The sequence below is a fragment of the Dermacentor albipictus genome, chromosome 3 (genome assembly GCF_038994185.2).
Source record: "Dermacentor albipictus isolate Rhodes 1998 colony chromosome 3, USDA_Dalb.pri_finalv2, whole genome shotgun sequence".
NCBI classification, from domain to species: Eukaryota; Metazoa; Arthropoda; class Arachnida; order Ixodida; family Ixodidae; genus Dermacentor; species Dermacentor albipictus.
In genome coordinates, this window is record NC_091823.1 from 75,533,321 (window position 1) to 75,560,355 (window position 27,035).

Sequence of the window (27,035 nt, forward strand, 5' to 3'; positions counted from 1 at the left end):
GTGTACTCGTACATAGCAGCTCCGCTAGACGTCATGGGCAGGGGTGTGAAGAAAGCCGGACATAACAAAAAACATACATAGATATATAGAGGGAAGGGGAGAGAGAGAGGGTGACTTGCTTCGTGCTTCACAAAATTACAACATGTGCTAGCGAGGCTTCTTGAGGAACGTCAGTGTTCGGCCGTTCCAAAACGATCACGTCTGCAGCGCACTCTGCGTACGCTGTTACCCTCTGCAAGCTCTTCCTATGTTCTCGTAGGTGCCTATATCCGGTGTCGACACCTCTATAGCTACGGCGAAAAAAGAAATCCAACAGAGTGGTCTGCGCTTATTGCCTTCGTATCAGCAGTACCTTTCTTATTGACTCTGCTTGAAACGCGCCTTCCCCGCTTCTCCAGCCACCCGAGTACGCAGACGCCACAAGACGTTGCGCGAGACACGCGGCCAGGAGTGCGTACAGATGACGCGTCGTGGTGTCATCGGCGTTGGTCACGCGACCTCGAGGTGCGCGCTCGACCCTCACTTGTGGGGACATGCGGGACACTCCTGTTGGTCTCGGGACGAATCACTCGCTCCCTGAAGGTAGCGAGAGGGTGACGTAAGGCTTCGGGTCGGTTCATGAATGTGTAATTCCGCCCTACTTTAGGGCGCTATGACGTAAAACTGTTCCAAACTTTTCTATTGCAATTCTGCAATCAGCCCTACGCCATTGGTTAAACACTTTCTTGGACCCCCTCCCCTCCCCCCCTCCCCCCACTCCGCCTGGCTGTCACGGGACGTCACGAAAACCCCGATAACTCCCCATCTGATATGACTTGTGCACACTTATTATGCATCATTTGACCCAACAAAAGCAAGAACGTTATTTCTGATTCGACGCCTTTTTCGCCATTAGCCCTCGGCTATTGGTCAAAAGCTTTCGGGCTGCACCCACTTCACCTGCCTGTCACGCGACGTCACAAAACAGCAAAAACTCACCGCATCAAAGTGACGTGTGCGCGTTAAAGATGCATTAATATGCCGAACAAAACTGAGTTTTCTTCTGAATAGCCGCAGGCTGCCCCGTTCCGAAAGGAATAAAAGATGGCTGCCGCCGATCGCCCAGGCACGGACTACTGGCACCTGCCGGAAAGCATGGGTTTATTTGCGTATAATGAAGCTTCTTGCGTGGCAGCGTAACCTTTTCGAGCGCTTTCGACACGTTTACGACCTCGTTCTGCCAATCCTTCTTTGCTGAGGAACCATTTTAGCGTCATTCTTAAGCTTCCGTTGCATGCCGCCGTGATTTTCGACCAGCCACCGCAAGCTAAGCAACGGAAAGCGGACCAATCGCAGCCGCCGGCACCACCCTCTTGACCCGGTTACCGATTTTCACTGCAGTGGCTCGGTACCATCAAATACCTGTCCACCTGAGCGTGCCCCTCGCCTCTTGTGAGCCAATTAGATAAGACAAGCCGCTCAGCATAGGCAATGTTATTCGTTATTCAAGCAAACAAAAGGGACCTCCTATGAACGAGGGCAGCGTTTGATTGGTCTGTTCAGACAACCCTGCGGGTGACCGCCCGATGCTTGCGTCGGTGGTTACGCAAATTTGACGTCAGGATATTGGAATAAAAGCGTTTTGGACCAGTTTTACGTTATAGAGCCTATAGGTTACTACTCTCGTCCCGCGATGGTGCTCGCTCAGCAAGTGCTTTTCGGCGTGAGGTAAGCCGAAAGTCCATTCCTCGATCGTTGCACGGACGTGCCACTCCTCCGCTTCAGTGCGAGTTTGTTGGCGGCGCTGCCTCTAACATGCTCCATCGCTTTCCGTGTTTTTCCCGAACCTGCCGCGGTTGCGATTCGAGCACTGCACTACGGCGGGTGGACGGAACCACTGTGCAGGGCTAGAATGGAAGGTTGCGTTCCAGTCCTCTTACTATGCGGAAGCAGGTCTTTTATCCTTGCTTTCCAAATAGCCATTGCGGAATATGTCACAAGTAACAGAAAAGAAAGGGAAGGTGAACACGGAAGCTCGCACCTACTATTAATCGCTCTAAACGCACCACTGCATATGACGGTTCCAAATTACCCGACTTCCTTTTGCCGTCGCCTCTGGCCTCTATACGGTATACCGGCAAAGTTAAAGGCGGGATTTGAAGGTTGGAGGGTGTGATAACTGCCGCCCTTGTTTCCGTTGCGCGAAAGTTTGTGGCTGATGGCACGGCGAAAACGGAAGGACACCTTCGAGTTCATGTGCCTTCGTCGACATCTTTTTTCTTCTAACCCCAGCGTACTCTGACAGCGGGCGCTTTCCACCGACCTTGTTGTAGATGACCTTACCAGCGAAAACGCAGAGCCGTCGTTTCGAAGTATCGACTCCCTCGATAACACGATAAAGTCGCCGCGGTCACCACACCGACGCTCGGTTTGCCGACGCTCGGTTATCAGACACGTACGTACGTAGTACATACGTTTCGACCACCCGCACGTGCTGAAAGTATCGCACGTATGTACGCAAAGCAATTCGGCGAGGTGTGTGGCTTCCCTCGATCGTCGCACCCTGTACACGCGAGTGCCAAGCGTCCTCCTGTCAGCAATCGCACACCCTGCTTGAGCTACGCAGCCGTCCCACGGCCGTACGGGCACGAGACACCGAGTGGAGAGACGGACAGGACGGTCTCGGGAGGGGAGCGCAGAGCGACGGCCGGGGGAGAACGCGCAACGCTCCGCTTATCGTCTTCGGCCGCGGCGAATGCGGCCACACAAAAGAGGAGCGCGCGCGGCATTCTGACCGGCACCTCGCCACAAGTAGGCGGGCCGCTATCACCGCCTCGGCGAGACGGCTGCGCCTGGGAAGAAGACGGAAACACGCGCGGTGGACGCGTTGGCGCGATCTGACAGTGTACACACGCGAGCGTGCGAGATTATCGCCCGCGCGCTGCACCACCATGCAGCACCGACAGCGTGGCACGCCGTCACCAAGCCAAACGACTGCGACGACGAGTGGCAGCGACATGCGTTCTCTCGGGTGCAGCAGCTTCGCCAAGGACTTGTTCAGGCGCGTCAAGGCCCGTCTGGCGAGGCGACTGACACCGCACTGTCGGCAGCGGCCCGTCGGCGAGCGCAGGTGAGTGAACTGCGCCGTCCAGGAAGGAAGGGGGCATGCGACGCTCGCAGTCTGCCAACGTCTGCCAACTGTACGCGCCCGCGATTGAGCCAGTCAATCCAAAAGAATTTCCTTATCGCGCGGTGAAGGAAATGACCCACAACCTTTGACCTGCTATACAATTCGTGTCTTCGTTGCCACCCGTGTCGCAACGCATGGCCGATCGCGCAGCGGCCAGCCCCAACGAACCCGAAGCATGGACTGCCAATGCGTGCGCATGTTTGGGCAGGCATCGTGTCAGAGTGAGAAACACCGCGCCCCTTTTTCGACGCGAACCCTGCAAGTCACGTGAGTCGCTACGCCGAACGCACCGGACTTGCTAGAACGCTCGCGTCGTCTAGTCTCGAATCTTCGAATCGTGTGCGTCGACGATGCGACACCCCCGTGCATGCATGCGTTGATGCGCCGTGTAGAGCAACGTGCTGAAATGCCGAAATCCGTTCGCGGTGCTTCCGAGCGGCTTGTGTTCAGCGTCCGCAATCCAAGAAGGGAAAGGTTCGCTGATCGAGTTCGTGGGTGCGCATTTGGAACAACGCCTATAGCTGTCGCCTGTCAGTTATCTTCAACGCTGCGTCATGTGCCTTCTCAAAGTGTATGTTTTGCGGATACGACCAAAATCAGAATATATTAAATTGTTATCATATTGCGCGTGTGTTCGTTAACTTGTCCACAATTCCGATTACTGCTATGATAGTTTGCTCTAGGAAGATGTAATTGAGAGAACTTGGCGGAAAAAATCTGAACCCATGAGGATATGAACCCATATGGACAAAAATAAAATTTACACAATGGAAGATTGACGTGTAGCAAGCTAAAATAAGCCGCAGAACAATGTTCACTGCATAGTAGTGTCCATTTCGACAAAGCACACAAATACCGGCGATTGGATCTGCTGCTGAGCTGTTGATAGAGCAACTTGTCGAGTTAAGGGGGTTAATGTTCCGGCATAACTCAATGAACTCCAGCATGCCAGAACACGCAAGGCACACCATTTACTGCGAAGTAGTTGTGACCTTAAACTGGCGGGAAGTTTGTGTATGGCAGATTTCATTTCTCTTTCTCTCTTTCCTTTATTTTCTCTTTTCGGAAACGCCGATGTCTGTTGTCAAGCTCGTTTGAAGGCCTGCCAAGTTGCGGAAGGCAATTTTGCGCCGAGATTGACGTGGCCCCTATTTCCACCTTTTTGTTATTCCGTAATTTACTTTAAAATTCCTTGCCATGCTCTATTTGTAGAGATTGAGGAGAACTGAAGACCTCGAAAAAACAAAAGTTAGGTTAAAGAAAAAAATCGTACAGGATAATGGCCGTATGATGGTTTAAAGAAAAGAAAGAAAGCAACCTTTAGTGGAGTTTCGTGAACCTAAATCTGTGATGATGTCATGCGCATTTATTCGACAAAACAAAGCGCTTATTCGCGCATCTATAGCTTAATTCGAAGACACGTCTTAATAACCACGAAGATCTATTATAAAGGAGTCATTGCATAGATCGCGGACACTGTTGTCAAAATTCAAGAAGGAAGACCGAAATTATGTGCCTCTGTAATAAGGTCGTTCGAAGGCTACAGCGATTAAGGTAATGGCTGATTTTTGCTGCAAAGGAGACGGAGATCGGTAAGAAGAGAAGGCAGTATCGAAATAGAGGAAAACTTGAGGGAGGAGAGTGCAATATTTTTAAGACGGGGGGAAAAGCTTATTGAAAACAGCAACGCCATGTCAAGATTAGACATAGCTAATTAACGTAATTGCCAAGGGCGTGCGAATATACGAAGTTTTGAATGCGAATCGAAGTGTCTTTGCTATGAATCGATTCGCATTCGATTCGAGCTGAGCACGAGGTCGCGGGATCGAATCCCGGCCAGGGTGGCCGGATTTCGATGGGGGCGAAATGCGAAAACACCCGTGTACTTAGATTTAGGTGCACGTTAAAGAACCCCAGGTGGTCAAAATTTCCGGAGTCCTCCACTACGGCGTGCCTCATAATCAGAAAGTGGTTTTGGCACGTAAAACCCCATAATTAGAATTAGATTACATTCGATTCGAGAAATAACTAAAAGTTTAGTAAAGCAATGAACGGGGCTATAGTTGGTGGACGTTCGTGATTATATTGCGCTTAGTGTTACACTGACGAACACAAGGGACAAGACACGGACGTACTTGTTCTACGTACGTCCGCGTCTTGTCCCTTACTTACGTTCGTGAGTGTAACACTGAGCGCAATATAATCATGAATCAATAACTAAAAGCTGTCCAATAGTCGTTTCGTTCGGTGCGGCTCCCACCGGAGGCAAGTTGTTTTTTCGTCCACTTTCATTTTTCCCTTTACCGTATCATTTCTACAGTACAATTAAAACAACAAATAATTTCCCCAGGGCATCTTCCTGGTTTTATTACCTGTTGGCTTCGCATGGTTGTGACTTACAAGAATCAGGCCCCTCTGTCCTCCTTCTTCTCGTTCATAACAAAGTTCTTGTATAGTCTACAGGTAGAAACAATAAGGCTGACAGAGTTGTTTGTGATTGATTTTGGTCCAGGGAAATCGCGGTTGTTCCACAGATGGCTAAGTTCCTGAACACACATGGAAAAGGTCACGTGTGCACAAGCTACCAGCCATTGAGTAAGCATGTCTCGCCTTAGGTAGCCCTACGCATTCGCTGTATGTACCTGGACAGAACAATTTATTATTTGGCAAATATCATCATGTTTAGATTTCTTCGAAACTATGCGCAGTGCTGCAGTATTTCCCTGAATTCCTTCAACGAGTAGTACACTTTATTCTACACGCATCTGGGACGTTCTGCTTCTTTATTTTTTTGATTACCGTCATTGTTATCAGGTACGATCGTACTTTCCTTGCTTTATCATCAACAGCTTCTCAGTTGACCTGAAATCCATTTCTTAACACCATTGCATGTGTAAAATAGTACAGAAAAGCCTCTTGTTACCGAACAGACTCCACGGAACATTTCATTTCACTTTTTTTTTAATTGGAAACATTCGATATTTGATTCAATATTCGAAGGGCGTTTTTCTCTGTAATATTTATTTTTGATTCGATAAAAAAAATTTCGCTGTTCGAACACACCTGAAATGAAACGTAACATAATCACCCAAGAATCTTAACACAATAATAAATTGGCTAATTGAAAGCCAGCATTCACTTTGAAGAAAACGCTAATATCATGCGTCCCCCCACTTTTGTACGTCTCGTCAGCTGCATGCACGCAGTTCGCTGAAGACACTTGCTCGTTCCCGCTTTCTCATTTTTCTCTCTCGCGACCCTTTCCTGTGTTCTTCCATTCTCTCCCGTATCGAAATCAGCTTGGCACGCTGCCTATCTTTCTCACTATCTCCCTCCTTATCAGTCCGCCTTCCCTTTCTGCAGTGATACACCTTGAAGTAGGAAACATTCTCTCTTCGCCGTCAGCGTCGAGTCCCTCGCGCCTTATCGAAGAACGAGGAGTTTGCCGGTCTCTGGTGCTTCATGTAAACAAACACCGGGTCGCGTTATTGCGCCCCGTCGCAGGATGGCTGCATTTGCAAGTCGAGTGTTTTATCCCCCCCCCCCCCCCCCACCCGCCTCTATAGATGGTCTTATGTGCATCGAACACAGCTAAAGTAAAGCGGTTTCTATGGCATGCTTGAGCATTAATATGCAGAAGACTAAAGTAATAATCGATAGCCTGGCAAAGAAAAATAAATTTTTGATTGGTAGCCAATCTCTTGAAGCTGCCAAGGGGCAGGTTTGCCTATAGCTACTAAGCATTTGGGAAGGGATGCGGGAATAAATGGTTGGTGAGAGAGAAAGCGATGCTGATGACGAGGACGACACTGGCGGTATGGACGGTAGGAAACAACTTTATGAAAAACCCGGCAAAGTTTGGCGGCCCGGGCTCAGGTCTCCCATGAGGGGACTTCGGGGCCTTGCCTCGTCGCCGCCTCTCGGGGCGGCCGGACTGCCCACTCTTGTGTGTTGATGTTGGACCTGCGCGGCATGAATGACCATGAAGAGCGAAGCCTCAAGTCGAGACCTTACGCGTGCACAAATTTGTCGAGTCTTTAGAACATCTCGCACACGACAAAAAACATCTCGAACATCTCACTCGACAAAGAACATCTCGCACGCACACGATAAAGACATTAACAGTCTACTTAGAAAGTTAAACGCCGATGTCACGAATCTTGTGTCTTGGTGTAAAAATAACTTGCTAAACGTAAGCCTTGCTAAAACAAAGTTTATGTTATTTCACTCGTCCCAAAAAACGCCTACAAGAACCCCTGAACTATACATTGATAGCTACGTCATTACCCCATCTAATTTTATTACTTTCCTTGGTGTTACATTAGACCCCCAACTTAAGTATAACATTCACGTAAACTCTGTCACTAAGAAGGCTGCTTTCGCCATCCGCGTGCTCATTCGAACAAGGCACTGTTTTCAGCAGTATATACTAAAATCACTTTACTACGCTTTCATTAGCAGTCAGCTTACTTACTGCGTTTCATCATGGGGCAACACATATCCTGCACATCTGACAACCCTCATTCACCTTCAGAACCGGGCGGTCCGAATAATTACCCACAGTTCATACATCGCATCAGCAGCGCCCATTTTTCGCACTCTTGAAATTCTACCCTTAACTCGCACATTTCAACTGAAACTAGGTCTTATGTTGTATAGAAGTAGAAGCAGTGACAGTCCAACTGAGTTACTTCCCCCAACGCAACTTTTCAATACAAATAACACCCGGTTTTCTGAAAATAATAATATCTTGCTTCCTAAAGTCAACACTGACTACGGTAAAATGACAGCCTTCTTTTCCGCAATTTCATTTTGGAATTCACTGCCATCAAATATTAAATCATGCTCTTCATTACACTGTCTCCGGCGGCTTCTAAAACAGTTCTTATTAATAACATACCTTACCTGATTATTCGACAAGTGTACATACGTTTATATGTGTGTCTATATATAGGTGTGTATCTATGTATGCGTGTGTGTATACATTTATTACTGTGTAGCCACGTTTCATTGTTTTTCTCGATTTAGGTTCATAGATTATCAGGCGTTTGTAAATTAATTTTGTTTCACTGTTGGATTGCGCAGTTTTGTTCATAATCATTATACATCTAATCAATTACTGTAATGATAGTACCTTCATGTGTATTTCAAGATGGAATTATTCTTGCTAATTTTTGTGTAATCTCCAACTACCCGATGTTTCAGTAATTACATTTAATATGTTGATTGTATTTTCATGCTGCTCTTACCCTCGTTGCAAATCCTATAGTACATATTTTGTACATGTTGTAACAGGAGGTCCCCCTGACAGTTTTTACTTTGGGACCTCCTTCCGTATTACATATTTTTGTAATTGTATTGTCTAATAATAATAACAACTCTTAAAACTCTTAAAACGACGCGAGTCCGGCCAAGGTTCCTAGAGGACCTTTCCGGCTAAAAAACTGATTTTGAAGTTTCTCAAATACTGTGCCAGTTGCTGTCTTTCCATAGCACACCGTGGGCAGACGCACAGAACGTGTTATATATTGTCTCATGTATATAGCGGGCATCCCTTAATTTTTATTTAATTAAATTCCAGGGTTCTGCGCGCCAAAACCACACTCTGATCATGAGGCACGCCGTAGTGTAGGGTTCCCGATTAATGTTAGCCACCTTTAGCGTGCTCCCGCGTCTTTAGCGTGCTCCCTATGCACGGTACACGGGCATTCTTTTCTTCGACGTCCCCCCCCCCCCCCCCCCCCTCTCTCGCCCCCTATCGAAATGCGGCCGGTATTTGATCCGGCGACCTCGTGCTTTTCAGCGCAACGCCAAAGCCACTAAGCAACAACGTCGGGCGAGCGCATTCCTTGCAGTCCGCACTGCTCGCATGGCGTCGAGTGAACGTCACGGCTATAGTCGTAACCTGTTGAGCGAGCTTGCGTGACGTCTCCTGATGGTGGACGGTAACTTCAGCCGCATTTCAAGGGTTTGGTCTGTTGAGACGGCGAAGACGGTGAAGACGGTAATTCTGTGGCAACAAAATATGTTCAGTTATTTTCATGCGCTAATGTTATAAACTGGATCATTCGTGTTCAGTCGAGAAAGTGGGATAGATATTTTCGTGGCATTGCTTCGAGCCACCATTGCCTCCTCGTCAGAGAGCTTATTTTGGCGCAAGCCACAGTGCCCGGGAACTCATTGAAATGGCATACGATGGTTAGTTCTCGAGGCGAACTGGTGTACTTCTACCACATCTTGAGCAAGGTTTCGTTTATATATATATATATATATATATATATATATATATATATATATATATATATATATATATATATATATATATATATAGTTTTTTCTGTGGTAGGAACTGCCTCATGGATGGACGATCTATCTACGATTTCCTCCGCCGCCGTTGATGTAGTTTTGGACAAAAAAAAAAAAAAAAGACGGAAACGCTTGTTGATCGATGAGAGTTAAATTCAGTAACGAATGGAGGGTTTCTTCGCCTAGGGGCAGTCGCGTTGTGTATGCGTCGTGTTGGGGCTGCACTTACGCCAGCTGTGACCCTCTTACTGTCCGCAACATTACTGCACCAAATTACCGTTCTTCGTGTTCACTCTGCAACAGCACTACCGGAAACTTGAATGTGGCGCAATAGCTTTGGGTTCGCCCTGGATTTACCCATCTTCGCCACCTCTGTGCAACATGCTATACAGCTTCGCGCATGGCGCCTTCTCAAACACGGGGCTCACGGACGTTTCGGCCGTTGTCTATATGAGGCTTCCTGCACGAAACAAAAGTATTTGTGTATACTTTAAAAACACTTTTTTTTTCGTTATGCTTAAATGCAGGCTTCCGAACTAAAAGATAAAGAGAAAGAATGCCGCGATTGGAAGTAGTTGGAAACGGCAGCACCGAAGTACGGAGACTAACAGAGAAGCTTGACCCGCCGCGGTGACTCAGTGGCTGTGACGTTGGGCTGCTAGAGCACGAGGTCGTGGGTTCGATTCCCTGCCGCGGCGGCTACACTGCGATGGGGGCACTGTGGAGAAAACCCTGGTGCACGCACCGTGCTTTGAGTGCTCGTTAAAGAACCTCAGCTGGCCAAAATAATCCAGAATCCCCCACCACATACCGCGTCCGTCATAAGCAATAACGTGCTGTGCCCCCAGTTTCGGGACGCATTAAACCCCGCAGTTTAGCAAGGTAACTTGAGAACAAGGTATGGACCGCGCAACGACTGACGGAACAAAAAGAAAAAAAAATGACAGGCATTGAAGACGGCAGGAAGCATGGATCACAGACCTAGTCGGCGCGAAATGGAGCTCGACAGGTCACGTATTGCGTAGATAAGATAACTGGCATGGCAGTTAGGGTGACAGAACGGGTGCCAAGTGAAGGGAAACGCACTCGAGGGTGGCAGATCAGTTAGGTTGCTTGATAAGATTAAGAAATGTGTAGGCGCAGTTGGCGGACGCGTGCCGGGAGAAGTTCGCGAACGCTGCAGTGAGAGGCCTTCGTCTTGCAATGGACTCATAGATATAGGCTGATGTCGAACATGACGGAGGCGTGCGCACACCGTATATATGTGTGAAAACGTTATGTCAAAAAATGTCAAACCTCCAGTTTTCATGTACTGCACGCAATTAGCGATGCGCGCGTAATCGTCCGCGTGACTTTTTCTTTTTTTTTTTTTTCGTTGGGTCTGGTTATCAATCGCACTCCTTATTAGCGCCGCACTGCCTGATGGCGTGCGTGCGCTGTCGATCTCGTTGCTTCTGTTCAGTGCAATGTTATGCTAAAATTTTGGTAGTGGGTGTGCGAATATTCTAAACTTTCGAATAACGAACTGAATGTTGTGTAAGTCGATTCTCTATTCGAACCGAAAGGCCACTACTAATAAATACGAATACTTTTCGAATATTTTAAATGATCAACAGCACGCGATCGAGCATAAAGGTGGAGCAAAAAAATTCGATAGATTTCAACTCGACGGCCACGTTAGACAAATGACATGAGACGTTACGTGGCGGAGAAAGCTGTCTACATACCTCACTCGGCGTGGTCAACTTTTCCTACGTCATTCGCACTTGCCGATGAGTCCCGAGTACGCGAACAGCTTATTTATTCATAATGCTTCAGGTGTGTTTGCCATAAGAAACCCTTAATAATGTGCAGTGTAACGACAGAAGCTTGCTGACGTTGTGAATATAAAATAGATGTGAACGTCACTTTATATCATTGGCGAGAACGGCCGTTCGTTATTCGAAAACTGCTCGAAAGCTACGCGGCATTCGATTCGATTCGCTTCTAGCACTATACCGTATTCGAGTCGGTGTAAAAAAAAAAAAAAAGGCCATAACTTAACACCGCTTACTCTCCGAATACGCTACACCGCGCACTCAGAACGTGGTGATGTAACGATTGTGACGTCCGACAGCTACGTGCGCTTCACGCGGGCGCGACCTTGCACACTCTCTCGTTTATCGATCTGACGTTTCTCGCAACTCTTGCGAACTTGCGATTTCGTGCACACTGCGACGCGCTCGCGTACGCTCACAAAACGCCTCGAGGTTTGCGTTATAGATAGCTCCAAAGTGGGGGAAGCGCCACTGTATGAATATATGCGTGAACGACGGTGGGATTGAATCTCGTGTCTTCCAGCGCAGCATGCCCGATGCCCTATAACCATTATTAGAGGGCTTCTTGTACGACAGCACGCATGTTGCTCTCGTCTCACGGTCACTCTTTGAAACATCGGGCGCTTTTGCGTCACGCGTCAGTTTCTCGCATTCTTATTCCCTCTTGGCAGCTATAGCGCTTCGAGAACTGGCACATTTTTTCGTCAGACCTGCAAAGTGGGTTGAGTTTCCCCTATAGCCCGCGCCAATCGCATTAAAAATTACTATTCGTCCGCTCTTACGAAACAACAAACGATTTCGCCGGGTTTCATACCACCCCCACTAACCGCCGCCTTCCTTGTAGAAACGCTGCTGTCAAATGGGGCAGCCTATACGACGCTGTGCCAGTACTGGAAAGCTTCCGCTGCTCCGCCGCGCAATCGGCGGTCCTGTTGCCCGAGTTTCACACCGACTCGGACTGCCGAGAGAACCGTATACCGCCTACATACTGTATACTACGCGCTATAGAGGGGCATTGCGCAAGAGGCGCGGTTTCCACGGCACTGCACCGACTATATGCCTTCGTGATTCATTCGTATACTGCGTGATCTGTCTGGGCGCCGCCGGTGCAGCTGTCGGGGACCGGTTTTTCACATATGGAGACGCAAAACGCGGAAGTCTCCCGTTCGCCGCGTCTGCTCGCTTCACCGGAAGGGGTGCCGTCTGTGCGCGACGACGTGGGCTCGTCTCCCGGCGGAGTCGTCGCTTCGAGCGCCGCGAACGACGACTGGAACAGCCGGAGTGAAGGTTTTGCGCGCAGTGCAATATTGCGTCATTGCGAGGCGTATATTCGCGCGAAGCTTTCGTTTCTTGCCGGGAAAATTGGAAAGACAGGTTTACTCCCTCGTAGCATTGGCTCTTTTCAATCACAGCGTTCTGTCGGCGTTGAAAGTCTACTAGTAGTTTTTTTTTTTTCATGCGAAGTGTTATTTATGCACGTGTGGGTGTACGAGGCATACGTTAGTTCGTTCTACTTATTATGTTGCGTTTCTTTTAGTTTCGTATTGCATATGCGCTGATTGTTCTGATTGCTGATTGGTGTGAGGCTTCACACGGGCGACTTGAGCTACGATTAATAACACGAGGAGGCGCAACCTTGGGGATAAGAGAAGCTGGTCAACGCCACTGTGCGTCAGTCTAGCACTGATCGTTATTGAGGGCGTTGGTGCGCCTCACAGTGCTAGTTATCTATTGCTTATTTCCCTTTATTCACGTCTCCTTATCCCCATTTCCCGGTATGGGGTAGCAAATCGGATGTGTGATTGGTTGACTGATATTCCTGTCACTTCTGACCTTCTCTCTCTCTCTCTCGTAATTGATACGTAACGTTGCTAAACTGCCGCTTCCGTTTCAGGAATATTCTTATTTCATCTCGGTCTTGATGATACAACGCGTGCCAGATTTAGTAACTCATTCCACATATCCACAGAAAGAAAAACAAACACAGAAAGGGCACGTCTCTTGGAGTGAATTATGAAAAGCAGGTGCGGCGCATTAAATGTGATAGCACCTATTGCGCTCATTGTACGGCCCCCACGTCTACGAGATGGCTCTGACATTTCTGTAAGGTACTGAGGGCTATTACAGGCGTTGTTGTGGAAGGCTCGTTCGGGTAACTTGTCGTTTGATTACGACGTCAGTCACCCCGAGGGTGCCACTGTGGGTTGTAAAATGGCATTGGCTGCCGTACATATATTCGTTTCCCGCCAGTATTACGGCCATTTCGAATGAAAAAGATGACCTGAAAACACGAACGAATTGCTCGTATACTAATACGTATGTATGGTAAAGTAGTAGCAAATCGAGCCGGCGTTGCTCGGAGCACTATATGCAGCTATTAGCGCAGCGCACGGCAAACACGGACCCTCCCGTCCGTTTGTTATGGAACGCGGTACGAGAGAAGCCAGGCTTGAACAAGCGCGCGGACGACGACGACGCGTTTCCTTGTGGTCGGCAAAATGCGCAGAGCAGACAGTCTGTTCTACAGCCGTTCATTCCGATACTCGCATGTACCCATCACGCGGCCATGCGGTGTTTAGCATATAGTCGACGCGCTTTAAAAGTCAGAATAGCGAGGAGCAGAAGAAACAGTGAATGCTCCATGTTCTCGCGAAGCTTTCCGGTTTCGTTTAACTCCGTACTTACGACATATTCTTGTTTTGCATTTCTTCGTTTCTTTCTTTCTTCGAAACTACTGACTGCCGGCGTTCGCCGAAGTATTTTAAGAACACTTTTTATACTATTTGTTTATTTCCTTCATTCATCCGTAGACACTACCTGCGCGGCCGCAAAGCTGCGCGCGATGTTTACTCGATCGCACCATATATATACGAACACTCTCCGCCATACGTGCGGCAATGCCCATCGCCGAACTTACAAGCGGGAATGTGTGTTCTGTGTACTCGTTTGACACAAGCGAGTTCCGCGTTCCGACAAAGTTGCCCGGCCCTGATTTATAATCGGCGCTATGCTATAAACACGTTCGAGAGACGAGGGACGAGTGACAGCCGTTGCCGTATAGCTAATTGTATAGTACAGTAATTGTATGGGTAATTGCCGTATAGGTATAGGAATTGTAACCGACGAGTTTGCAAGGCGATGTAACCACTTGGAATACAACTTCCCGTATGACGTCATTTCAGAGATACGCGCCGCCAAACCTGCCCTAAACATGCACTGTTGTTCCACTTACTTTATTTTTTAACAAAACGCTCTTTTATGCGTTGAAGCACGAAAGTAACTGGAACGCCAATGCATTTCGTCGGACACTGAAAATTAGTGTCTCGAAACTGGTGCAGTCCAGAGAAGTTGTTCCCAGTGGATATTCCTTGCGAATTCACCGGCTATGATTCGTCGATTACAATACGTGCCCTAGAGTAATTCATTAGGAAGTTAATTAGTGCATTTTTGTTGAGTAGCTGAACAAGTGTTTCCATTTCTCGTGCTAGTAATGTCCGCCTCCTCGAATAAATCGAGCTCAAGGACAAGAATTATGCTATCTGCAACAGGCGATTTCTCAAAAATTCCATCAATCTTAAAAAGTGATCACCCTGTATAGTATTTACTCATGCCACCATGCTTCAAGAAAAGCGGGACTCCGACGTCCGCCACTGCAGACGACCGGGCGAGCGCCAAAAGGATAAAACGTCGCGATGTCCTGCCCCACGTGACCTCGGATCGTGTGCCACGGATACTGCTTTAAGCAAGGAGGAACGAAGTTCCTTCCCACGGAGGAAGGAAACTAAGGAGAGGCCCTACCCCCTCCGCGCGCTAGGAGAAAAGTGTGGCGGAAATGACGTAGTAGGTTCTCATTTTTTTGCTGCATGGCCCCGCCTTTTGGGCCACAATGGCGGCGTTGTTCTGATTTTTTGAGCGCTCACACGTGTTGCTCTGGTAGGTTTCGTGCCGTGACAAAGGCGCTGTGTGGGCGGGTTTGCGTTAGTCACCGTGTCTTGTTGCGCTGTGTTACCTGCACCGTGCTCTGCCGGATGTTGCGCGAGCGCGCGCGCTCCGCGCGCGATACCACGCGCAGCGCGGCGTGGTTTCGCGAAAGATGTAAACAAGAGAGGAGGGTGGCACAAAAGGCGGAGCATCGCCATGAGCAACGCCAACTTCCGGCTTCACTTTTGCTTCACAAAGAGTGACGTCAGGCCCTCTCCTTAGTTTCCTTCTTCCGTGTTCCTTCCTTTCTGCATGCACGCGACCACCTTATGCTTCATGACGTCACGTGACGTGCACCCATTCGCACACCAACCGCGCACCTTGCGGGAAGCGAAACCGAAACTGATTCGTTGAAAGGCTATTACAGTAACTTATTTAGGACGATCTGAGACTTGGCAGTTTCTTTTTTCTTCTTCTAGTGTTTTCAGGTGGATGTCGTTCATTTCAAGAAGGGAAGGGGAAAAAAACATGAAAGATCGAAAATGTCATGTCAGCATCCCTTTAACATTTATGAGCGGACGCCGTCACTCCGAATGCAAATTGGATAAACTATATAAATATACATATTCTCGCGGCGCCCACATGCGGAGCTCCCCGCCGTCGCGTGCAGCTGTAGTGGAACACGTAACGAACGGAGGGTGAGGAGGACTGTGTGTACATCACCTCCCTCCTTCGTTTATTTATTTTTTTTTTCGTACCGAACAATGAAGACGTGCTTTTTTCCTTTACGTATTGCTCCGGCGCCGTCGACCGACGGAGCCGGTAGAGCGCTTCTGCCGAGTCAATGCGCCCCCCCCCCCCCCCCTTCTCTTCAGAGCCCGTCGAGCTCCAAATGCTCACACACGCACGGCGTTTATCCGTCGACAGTCGCCGTCCGTCCCTTCGTCCCATGTTGCGGTGCGGCGTGAACCTGACGTCCGACGAACGTAGCGTCGCCGGTCCCGTTGGTGGACGCCGCGTGCGCAGGTAACGCAAGCCCGAAGAACGTGCGAGCTTGTTTTGCGTGTGTTAATCGAGACTCGCGCGAGAGCCACGCTCGACTCGACGCAGACTCGCAGACGCTCCCCCCCCCTCCCCCCCATTGTGTTCCGACTTCCCGCCCGAAAGCCGAGACGTCTGTTTTTGTTGACTTATCGCTACGTCGCAGTGGTGGCGCGTACCTGGGCGAAGGGGCTCTGTCAGGTGAGATCGGCTCGTGTGAGACATGTGATGAGTGGACCTAAAAAAAAAAAGAGATAGATAGATAGATAGATAGATAGATAGATAGATAGATAGATAGATAGATAGATAGATAGATAGATAGATAGATAGATAGATAGATAGATAGATAGATAGATAGATAGATAGATAGATAGAAATATATATACATTATAAGACGAGTGGGTCTTGAATGGCACGCTATTAGCAGAATGTACGCGTATATAGTTGAAGTGGGAACAGTGGTGCATCTGACGGAGGCTCTCCGGTAAGATAAAGGACTTCTTCAATGTTATCAATAGTCGTCGGAACAAGGGAAGCTTCGGACGCTGTAGCCGGCGTTTCGCAAAGGTGACTGCTCTTCATCGGGAAAGTTGTTGCCCTGACGTTGACAAGACCCTCGGCAGAACGTTGGTTCCAGCCTGTTTTGCATCCTTCTTTCGGCCGCGCGCTATTCATAACGCAAATAAATTCTAGGGTTTTACATGAAAAACAAAAAGACCATGATACGATAATGAGGCGCGCCTTGTGAGTTAGGGTACGCCGCCGGATTAATTTTGACCACTTGGGTTTTTCTAATACGCAGCTATAGATATAAGCGTACCAGAGTGGGTCTCTTCTTTCTTTTTTTTTTTTTTCATTTCGCCCCCACCGAAACGCCGCCGCAGCGGACGGGAATCGACACCGCGACCTCGTGCTTGGCGGCGATACCGCGGCGGGTCTACATACCGCGGCGATTTGTGTAGCGCTATAGCGTGTCTATGAAGGATCACTTCGCTCGCGATGGCGTGTTTTTGCAGCACGCATTCCACGCATCTGAAACGCCAGTTTCATGGCTTATTTATGCTTTTCAAAGCTCAAGCTGATTTGAACATCTTTGTTTTTGGTAACTTTACGAATTAATCGCGCTTATATATATATATATATATATATATATATATATTTTATGTGGGTGCATTTTACTACGTCTGGTATTGTATGCAATGAACGATGCTGTTTTCTGAATAACCCAGAGTGATATGCTATACCTGTCTGTCAAGCTCGGGCGCAGGACTCTGTCAGGAGGCCGTGTGAGCTCCTTTCTGTCCCGAGACACTGCCAATTCTATGTATTATCCGAAATAATAACTAAAAAAAATATAGTCCGGTGCAAGTGCAAAATATCGCGTCCTAATGCGTTGGTTGGGCCTCTCTGTAGTGCGCATACGTACACGAAGGGGCACCCGCAATTGAAGCGTCAGTATATTGTTTCCACTCGCGTACACTTCGCCATATACAGTTTTCTACGTGTGTGTGCGTGCCCTTTTAACTTTTATCACTCGCGGAAGAAATATCGTGGAAAATGAACGCAACTGTTGGCGCCGATCGGCGCCTAAGTCCACAGAGGAAAGACGAGTGCCGTATGTTTCCTGCGAACGTTTGACGTAACGTCGAATGCGAACGTAAATTATATTGCGGATTCACGTTCTCGAAGGCTCGAGAACCAGCTGTCGAGGCTCGCGAGATTCCTTTTCTGCGCTGTCTCTATAGGAATCGACGCAAGCGCCTGGGAGGCTTGAGAAAAGGAGATTTTTAGTATACTTGTATAGGGGTGCATGTACTCTTGGGGGAGTGACTTCCTCAATGTTCGGTATACGTGATCCCGCGAGATCAGTATTCGAGAGTTCATTCGCCGCCGAACCACGCTGTTGAAACATGGCATCAAAATGCGCATGACAAACTGACGCAGAAAAGAGAGTTTAAAAAATAAGCGCGTAGACGTTTAAAGCAGCGCCGTGGTTATAAGAAACAAAAGGAATATTGCTTAATATTCATGCACGTGGCGCACCGATGTCTTAAAAACCATGATCACTTCTGGCATAAAATAAATTCGAAGTCCCCAGACAGAAATGCCGGATGCGCTGTGCCCATGTACACAAGTGCGTTGCTCTTAAAAAAATGTGTACGCTTTCCCGTGTATTTTATCGTCACATTTATTGCATTGGCCCCAGACGCGCAGTTTAATGTGTATCCTTTATTGATACACTTGTTTTACAAATTCATTATGAAACGAACATCTCGCCATGTGTTTGGACAGCAAAATCTATAGTAAGACTTACTGCTTTCGCCATAAGTGCCAAGCCACAAATCGTTTTTTTTTTTTTTTTGCAGTGTTCAGCACCCTGCGCATCTGGTACAGAATTTCACTCAACCTGTCACTTCGCCTGTCAATTTTGTGTCAGAGTAAACTGCAGGTTTAGATGTGGGAACACGGCCCGATTGTTATTTATCACACCTCGTACATTCCAATTTGAGTTCATACAAAGAAAGATGAGACAAACAAAAATAATTTTTCGATATATATATATATATATATATATATATATATATATATATATATATATATATATATATATATATATATATATATATATATATATATATATATATATATATATATATATATATATATTTTGTTCCGACTCACCACTCTGTAAGTGCGTATGAAAGTGGGGCTGAATATACCCCATACGTCGGATGTATCCCTTATACAGGCATCTGTACAGGAGCCCATGTATATTGAGACATCCACGAACAACTTTCGACCTCCTCCTGCAAACCGCATGCATATTCCACCAGGCTTAGCTTCACCGGTCCACAATGAAGCAGTGATACCAGCTTAAATTCGTTAATCGGGATGAGATGAGGGCAAGTGCGGGTCTTCCGAGTGCCGGTCCTATACGCCTCACACAGCTAACTTGCAAGAACACGCGTCCAGCTCCCCAATACGTACCGCTGTGTAATTACCGATGCAACGTAGGTGAACACGCGAGTTAAATAGATATGGTGTACAGTGGCTTCCCAAATATTCGTTCGCATTTGCAACTCGCGGCAATTAAGAGTGTGGCAACACGGTGCGTTTGCCACTATAGCGATTAAGGCAAGCTGAAGGAAATTGCTATACAAGCTGATGTTATTTTGAACCAGCATTATGCGCGTATACAGAGGCGGCTCGTATACGCGTGACGGTGGGCGCATTGCACGGTGGACGCATTATATACTGCGGCGCATTTGGCTGCTCAGGGCGAAGAGAAAATATGCGATAGAAACATTTCATATTAAAAAAAAAAAAAACATTTCATTCTATAGATCGCTCGAGTTTCGGGCCCCAAATGACGCTCGTCAGGCAGCCCTGGCTCCTAGTTATCGATAATCGCGGCACATATGCATATATACACGTACCGTACACCGATTTCTTGAGCGCGCTTAGAACAGCTGAAATTTAGCCTGAATTAAGCGAGGCACTATAACGTACCGTGGCCCTGTTACTAAATACTTAAGCTTCAGAATGACTTATTGTTCACCGTCTACGTATGCACTGCGCGCAAGGATGAAGCCCCGAACTTTTCGGCACCCGGTTTTCGATGCGAACAGATGAAAAAAAAAAAAAAAGATGCGGAGGGTTGTCCGGCGCGTTTCTGGTTCCTGTGTATATTTTCTGCGTGTTCACCGTGTCCGTGTAGTCATTCCTGCTACAAGCCAGAACCGTTGCACTGCGCCGGCAGCCTTGAACGTTAGACCATTTGTAGTTAACGCTTGCAGTTAACGCTTGCAGTTAACGGCAGCCCTGGACGGCCGACCGCTGGGAAACACCCATGAGGTTAAAAAAAAAAAGAAAACTATCTGTGTCCGGTTCCCAGCGCAGAATAAGGTACCCTTATAAAAGATTTGTGACAAGAAGAAAGGTGGTTTAGTAGTCGAGAGAGAACGTGCCTGACTTCCCTTCATGAATTTCGTACCTAATATGCAGCGCCGATGATGTCATCGTGACGTGGTATATTTCAGGCTAATTTCGCGGAATCCATTTTCCGTACGAAAAGACCAAAAGTTGTCAGGCGTTTGCGTGTTTTGGAATTCATTGCAGTCTTCTTGCTTATTAACATTTAACTCTACAGACTCGGCAGTATGCCGTCAAGCTGCACAATGCCACGGGAGATTTCGCGGAAGTTGGAAAGTATAATGCCGCCAATCGTCTTTTTCTTTTTTCCCGTGCCGCTTTCTGTCACATTGGCTGCTCGCTCTATAAAAAAAGAAAAAGAAAAGCAAAAAAAGAAAACTTATTTGTCATTCATCCTACCAGTCTAGCCGCATGTTCGTTCTGATGTACCTTTATGAAAGGAAAGAAAAAACGCTTTTCACCGAAAAGGAACAAAAATACAAAGAACAACAAACTTTGACTTTTACCGCTACGAACGCGTGGGCGCCATGTCACGCCGGACTTTATGTCTATCTTGACGTTCTGTTTTCATGTAACTCTGGAGAGCCGTAGCTTGTGCCTTTGAGAGCTTTGCTTCGTGCGTCCGAGTTCGCCTAAGGTCTTTGTCCTCGGTGTTTGTCTACACTTCTGCTTCGGGCGCACACGCTAGCAGATACATACCGCAGTGGCTGCCTCTCGAACCACTGGTATCCTTCCTCAATCTTAACTGTACTCCCACTTTGCAGCTTTCCTACGATCATCAGCCTAATCATCTTAGCTATGCCTGCCTTTACGGGTCTACAAAAGCATTCCATTCTTCCTCGTGCTTATCAGAATATGGAATTCGCTCCCGGACAGGATTGCAAGCCAGTCTCACTACGATACATTCCATGATGCCTTGACTGAATGCATGACTAAAGAAAAGTGAAGTTTTACGTTTGTCGCACAATGCTTTCTATACTTGCACTATCTTTTACAGCTTATTGTCGCATTATTACCGTTATATCGCTATGTTTACCGTTTCGTTGGAATGTCGCGTCCGTAACTTTTCTGTCATTCTTTTTTATTATTACTGGTAAACACTCTTATCTTATTAATTACATGACTTCACTGAAAACAATCTGTGTGATTTATTCCTTGTTATTATATTATGTTGTTTATGTTTCTTCTCTTCCCTAGTGAATCGTGAACTAAATAATTCTTTTTTCATCTCAGTTGCAGTTGCGGTTGTAAGTTGTAAACAGATACGGTTTATAGATGTCTTGTATTCTATGTATTTTCTATGTACTGCCCCCCTTACTCAATGCCTCACTTTGAGGCCTGTAAGGTATTTTTAAATAAATAAATAAATAAATATAGCGCGCGCACGTGACTGCAAAACGCATCGGCATGGCGACAGATTTGTGAGAAGGAGGCGTAAATCGAGGGTGAATGAGAAGATCTTTAGCACGAATGGTTAATGCAGAAAGAAGTCTTTCAGTCTTATTACAATCTCTCTGCCGCGGTGGGACGCGACGTATAGAGCTGGTCTTGCTTGTCGGTGCAAGGCGCATAATTCTCATTTGCGCGCATTTCTTGCGGCTTTTATTCATGTATTTTTTTGTTGTTGTTGCTGTGCGTGGGCATGCGTACGAAGGCGCGAGCGCTTAAACGAAACCTGCGATTATAACCGTCGCGATCTGTCATTAGGATCAGTAGTGGCTAAAACTTTCACTGAGTAAACCGTTAGCCGCTTACCTAACGAGCTAATACTTACCACACTGTAAAGCAATTCACACCCTCGTCCACTTGTAAGGGGGTAAATTTTTTCACAGTGTAGGGCTGCTTCACCTGGCTTTCATATACGTGTTCAGCGAACTTGGAATCGTTCTCGCTCTCCTGGGCCGGTATTTTGTAGCGATGCCTTTTCCGATTCTATGCTTTTTCAGGCTTTTCGCGTTTGGCCAGTGGTCAGAGCGACGGTCTGCCCACATTATCAACCGGATCAGGCGGCCGTGTGTGGTGGGTGATAAGAATATAGCATAGAATAATGCATAAGGCATCGCTACAAGATAGCGGCCCTGTCTTCTTTTTTTTTCATTTTTAGCGAGAATAAAGATGCGAACGCTGATGTATGCCTCTTTATGCATAGCGTTTCCCGAGAGTGACCTCGACTTATGTTCCGGTTTACGCGGTACCACATCTTTCCTCGAAGGGCGCTCATGTGGGCGTCGTCACCATCAACCCGACACGATCGACTATGCATAATGCAATGTGTTGCGTCCCGCGGAAACGATGTAAATCGAAAGGCAGCTGGCGATGGTTCGCCTGCGCTTCCGTACACGCGGCTCGGAGGCGAACGCGTTTGCTCAATTTAGGCCTTTGCAGATTTGAAATCGCCTACAGCGAAAGGAAGGAGAGAGAGGAGAGGGTGCTGCGTGTAAGTCGTGTCACGGACGGACTGGACTAACGCAAGCGCGCGTATATATGTGCGTATGCTATACACTCTATACTGTATATAGCCGCGGTTGCGTGCGCGCGCGCGCTGATGTTTCCCGGAAAACAATATAGGCTGCCGTGTCACGTGGGCGAAATTGAGGTGTTGAGCAAACTTCGACTATGAATGCGCGTGCCACACGAACTGAGTGTTCGTGTGATTGCGAAACCAGCGAGCCGTCTCGCCTCTTCTCGAGTATGTACCTTTCGATAAAAGCCTGTGTCAATTTTTTTTTTCTCCCCTTTCCGTTTACGTCTCTTTCCCTTTCTCCGAAGCTGAACTACATAAAATTGTTTAATGCCCCGAAACATTACAGTGGGTTATGTGAGGGACGCCGCATGCATAGCGGAAAGCTCGGGGCCTATTCGCCCACCTGTGGTGCTTTAACGTAAACCTTACCTGATGAGCGGCACACGAGAGCTTTTGCATTTGAACCCGCGACCTGGCGCTCAACAGCGCAGTGCCGTAGCTATATTAAGCCGCAATGCGGCAGGTCGAAAACTTAATAATGTGTAATATTCTATAGCAGTCAAGCTCTATTGGCTTTTTAGTCACATGTACACCGAAAAAAAAAAAGACGTTCATTCAAAGTAGCTAGTATGCGACTACATCCTCGGTACGCCTCTTGGCATGTAAAACACTGATTCACGCAGTTTTGGAATATGCCGTTACTATGTGGGACCCGTTCCCTAAGACCAATGTCAGAAAACTAAGCAAGCTTACCAAAAAAAAAAAGGAGGGTAGTTAGGTTTATTTACAATATCTATGGGTGTACCGGCTCCCTCACTAACCTCATTTCTCAGAGTGTCTTACCTTCTGTAAATAATAGAAACCGCATATCAACTAGTAAACGGCCACTATACAATATCGTTATGTCTCGACTTTTCACCTATTCGACAGGCTATGCCACCACACAAACACTCATTTGCTATATATGACTCGATATACAACACATGCTGACTATTTTAGATGTTCCTATTTTTCCATAACTATATAGTTGGGTGGAACGACCCGACTGACGTAATAGTAACTGTTGATTCGTTGTTCACTTTCAGAAGATATCTCCAATGAATAAAGGAATGGAAAAAAAAAGAAAGTTGCTTTGGCCTAGATTGTTCTTTTAATTTTTATGTATTTTTTAGCCGTTCTTTGATATGATTTCACTGCCTTTTTTCTTATTAATTATTTCCATGCATTATTTGTACTTGGGGTTAAGGGAAATGCGGTGCATGTCATGTAGTTCATAATAACGTGTTCTATATTGTACGTAGTTCCCCCATTTTTGCTTCTTGTGCCACGCACGCTGGTAATATCTTGTATAAGATCGCGAAATTTATAAATAAATGAATTAATTAATTAAATCGTTGATTTAAACAATCCGAGGGCACCTAAACTTTTATGAGATGTGAATGCAAAAGGATTTAGTATGCAATTTAACGCCACTGAGCGATGATTCGAAGTAGCTCCTCGTGGGCAATCGAGCGCGTTGAGGAGCTTGGCCAACGCCTCCACGACAGCACAACGTCGGTGCACTTCGATCCGTGACGTCATGTCACCTTGGCCGACTGCTGTAGAATCTAACGAGGAGGCTCCCGAGTAAGCCGCGGTAATTTTGACGTCACCGCTTTCGTCACGCCGGTCTTGGCAATGGAAATTTCGCTCTAAGTGGCGTGATGCCATAAAGCAGAGTGCACAAGCCTGCTATCTATAGGAGGCGCTGATTAAGCCTAATGGGAAAGACACTCGTCTTCTGAGCTTGGGGACGTAGTTTCGAAACTCACTACAGCCAACGTTTTTCCTTTCGGATTTATTCGGTTCTTTTTTTTATGCAGTAACTTCTTTATAGCGATTACCGAGGCGAAGTTAGGACGCGGGCGAGAGCTTGCGCGCACAAGGAACGCGCGGTTTACACAGGCTTCCGAGAGCCAGGGTGACGTGGCGTCGCGGCTATGCGCCAGCAGGTTTGTTCCCTTTCACCCACTCTGCTCCGTCGAGGCGCGCACGTGACGTATTGTCGCAGCCAATGGGAATTTAGGGGCCGTTTCGCTGCTACAGACACATACGCCGGCTTCCTCGCTCAATGAGCCATTTGACGCTTTTGTATCAACACAGGCGCCGGCTTTTTCGCTTAATGGCCCATTTGATGCTTTTGCGTCAATAAAATAAAGCGGGTAGTCATCAAGTACCGGAGTAAAAAAAGGACACTGGGTAAAAGGAGTATAAGGGTATTCGCTAATCAGAAACTGTTATACCTGTCGCTGTGGGGCTCAGTGGCTGTGTGGCATGTGGTAATATCTTGTTGAAACCACGTGTCGTTCAGATCGATATGGCGCAATTGACACACACACACACACACACACACACACACACACACACACACACACACACACACACACACACACACACACACACACACACACACACAACCGTATTATCATGTCGCAATAGGGAGTACCAAATTAACTGTTATTGCCTGACCAGCCGCATTTTCGAAGAATGGTCCGGTGATGGCTCCAGCCCCAAATCTGTATCAAATAGTGACGGGTACGTTGTGGATGCGTTTGTTTCTCAACCATCATTCGATAACATTTAGAACCCCAAATGTGACAATTTTGTCGATTAACCGGGCCATGAAGACGAAAATGCGCCTCATCTCTGAAGACGATTTTGTTTGAAAAATTAGCATCCTATTGCTGTTCCTTAATCGATTCAACGAACTCTTTTCTCTGGGTGTGGTCAGTGGGCTTCGGTTCTTGAGTCAGTTGAACTATCTAAGAATGAAGATGCAAGTCTTTCGTGAGAATACGCTGTAGAGAGCTTCTCGAAACGTCCGATTCAAGACCACGTTGCCGAATCAATGTCCCTGGACTCTCAGCAACACCCTGATGAACTGCTTCGACGCTTTCTGTTGAACGACTTGGTGAGGATGGCCATAGTGTCTAAGACCGCTAATTGATCCAGTCTCCCTAGAGTTTATAATTATATCTTCACACTTGATGAGGTTTAGTCACTCTTCCGACCATATTTTGCACAAAATTTGCGAACTGTAGCTGTAAGACCTTCCTAATATTTAAAATATGGCCTAGCAATTAAAATGCGTTGCTCTTTCGTGTAGCTCTCCATTTTTAATAACCATGAACTGTCAGCTGTCACGCTTTTTTTTTCGTTGCTAACACTTTAATATATATATATATATAAAGAGAGAGAGAGCTCAAAGCAGGTATTGCTACTTTAATGATCTATAGGATTCACGTCACGTTGACGTAAAGGTTCAGTATATAAGCTGTATTCACAGGCTATATTTGATGCGACCGCATGGCATGGCAGCCGTCGCGGAGACAGAGAGACAGGCGAGGCGACAGATAAGCTGTATCGTTTGTGAGGTGGCGAGGGAGGGAGGGGCGATGCCCTAGCGGGCCATGTCGCATGCGGCTGCACGTGTATGTACTATGTGGGGGTTTCGAAGCATGTGTAACACATGACCCGGATAAAAGTAATAAAATCGTGCTGCAAATAAAGGGGACCGGTTTGTGATTGAGACGATGTGCCTAACACCCGGCTCTATACGTCGTTTATGCGTCAGTGGTCGAGTTGAATGGCACCATTTGTCGGACGTATGTAAAGCCTCCGCCATGCACGTGTAGAGAGCGTTGGCAGTGCGTACGTTTCAGAGGAGAATCGGCTCTTCTGCAATTCTTTATTCCAAGAAAAAATAGCGTTGTCGCTTATTTGTGTACATTTTATCTTTTGCGGTACTAAGGGACACACTCGAGAGCTTGCGGTACTTTGCTGAGCGCGAGATAATTTTTTGCACGCTGCACACCGACGCTGAGTGAGAGGCCATTTTGAGATGAATATGTTATGATTCAGCAACGTTATTATTTAGTCTTAACCATTTAACTGGCTGCTCAAGAATAGCGTTGACCTTATAAAAATATCTGGAAACCCTATACAACACGAAATATAAGTATTTGTCTTCCAATTCACCTTAATTTATGTACTTGCTCAACAGTGGTAGTCCCAAAGATGTCGACCTGTGAGCAGCAGCAGATGTTTTGGTGAGAAAACCCGGAAGACCTCGTCGGTATCGTCTTAGCGGACGTGGTGGTCATATTATCGCTAATGCGAAAATTTGTTTCTTTCTTTAGGACAGCTAGTATTTTTTTTTCTCCATTGAGGCGCATCTCAAGAACACACATTTACCCTGAAAAAACAAGTACCAGACTCAAGTTTTGGACCATACATTTGCCTCTAACCAGCTGGCCAACAATATTTTCGACCCACTGTATCTCACTTGGTTTTCGGAGAAACCTTTTCATATTTCAGTTGGTAAGTATTTGAACGAGATCAAAAA

General features: G+C 46.9%; 1 protein-coding gene across 3 annotated transcripts in view; it reads left to right on the forward strand.

The window, feature by feature from the left end:
* The window catches only part of LOC135900611 (choline/ethanolamine kinase), a 130,815-nt gene that overhangs the window by 55,794 nt on the left and 47,986 nt on the right, over positions 1-27,035 (forward strand). The window contains exon 1 of one of the 3 annotated variants that reach the window (XM_065430052.2): positions 2,783-3,109. The exons of 1 other annotated variant lie outside the window; for it this stretch is intronic. In XM_065430052.2, the coding sequence (XP_065286124.2) occupies positions 2,931-3,109 (179 nt within the window). In that variant the 5' untranslated portion in view covers positions 2,783-2,930. Of the gene's footprint in view, positions 1-2,782; positions 3,110-16,147; positions 16,240-27,035 lie in introns of those variants that run through there. One more of the 3 variants, XM_065430054.2, reaches the window with a different exon arrangement.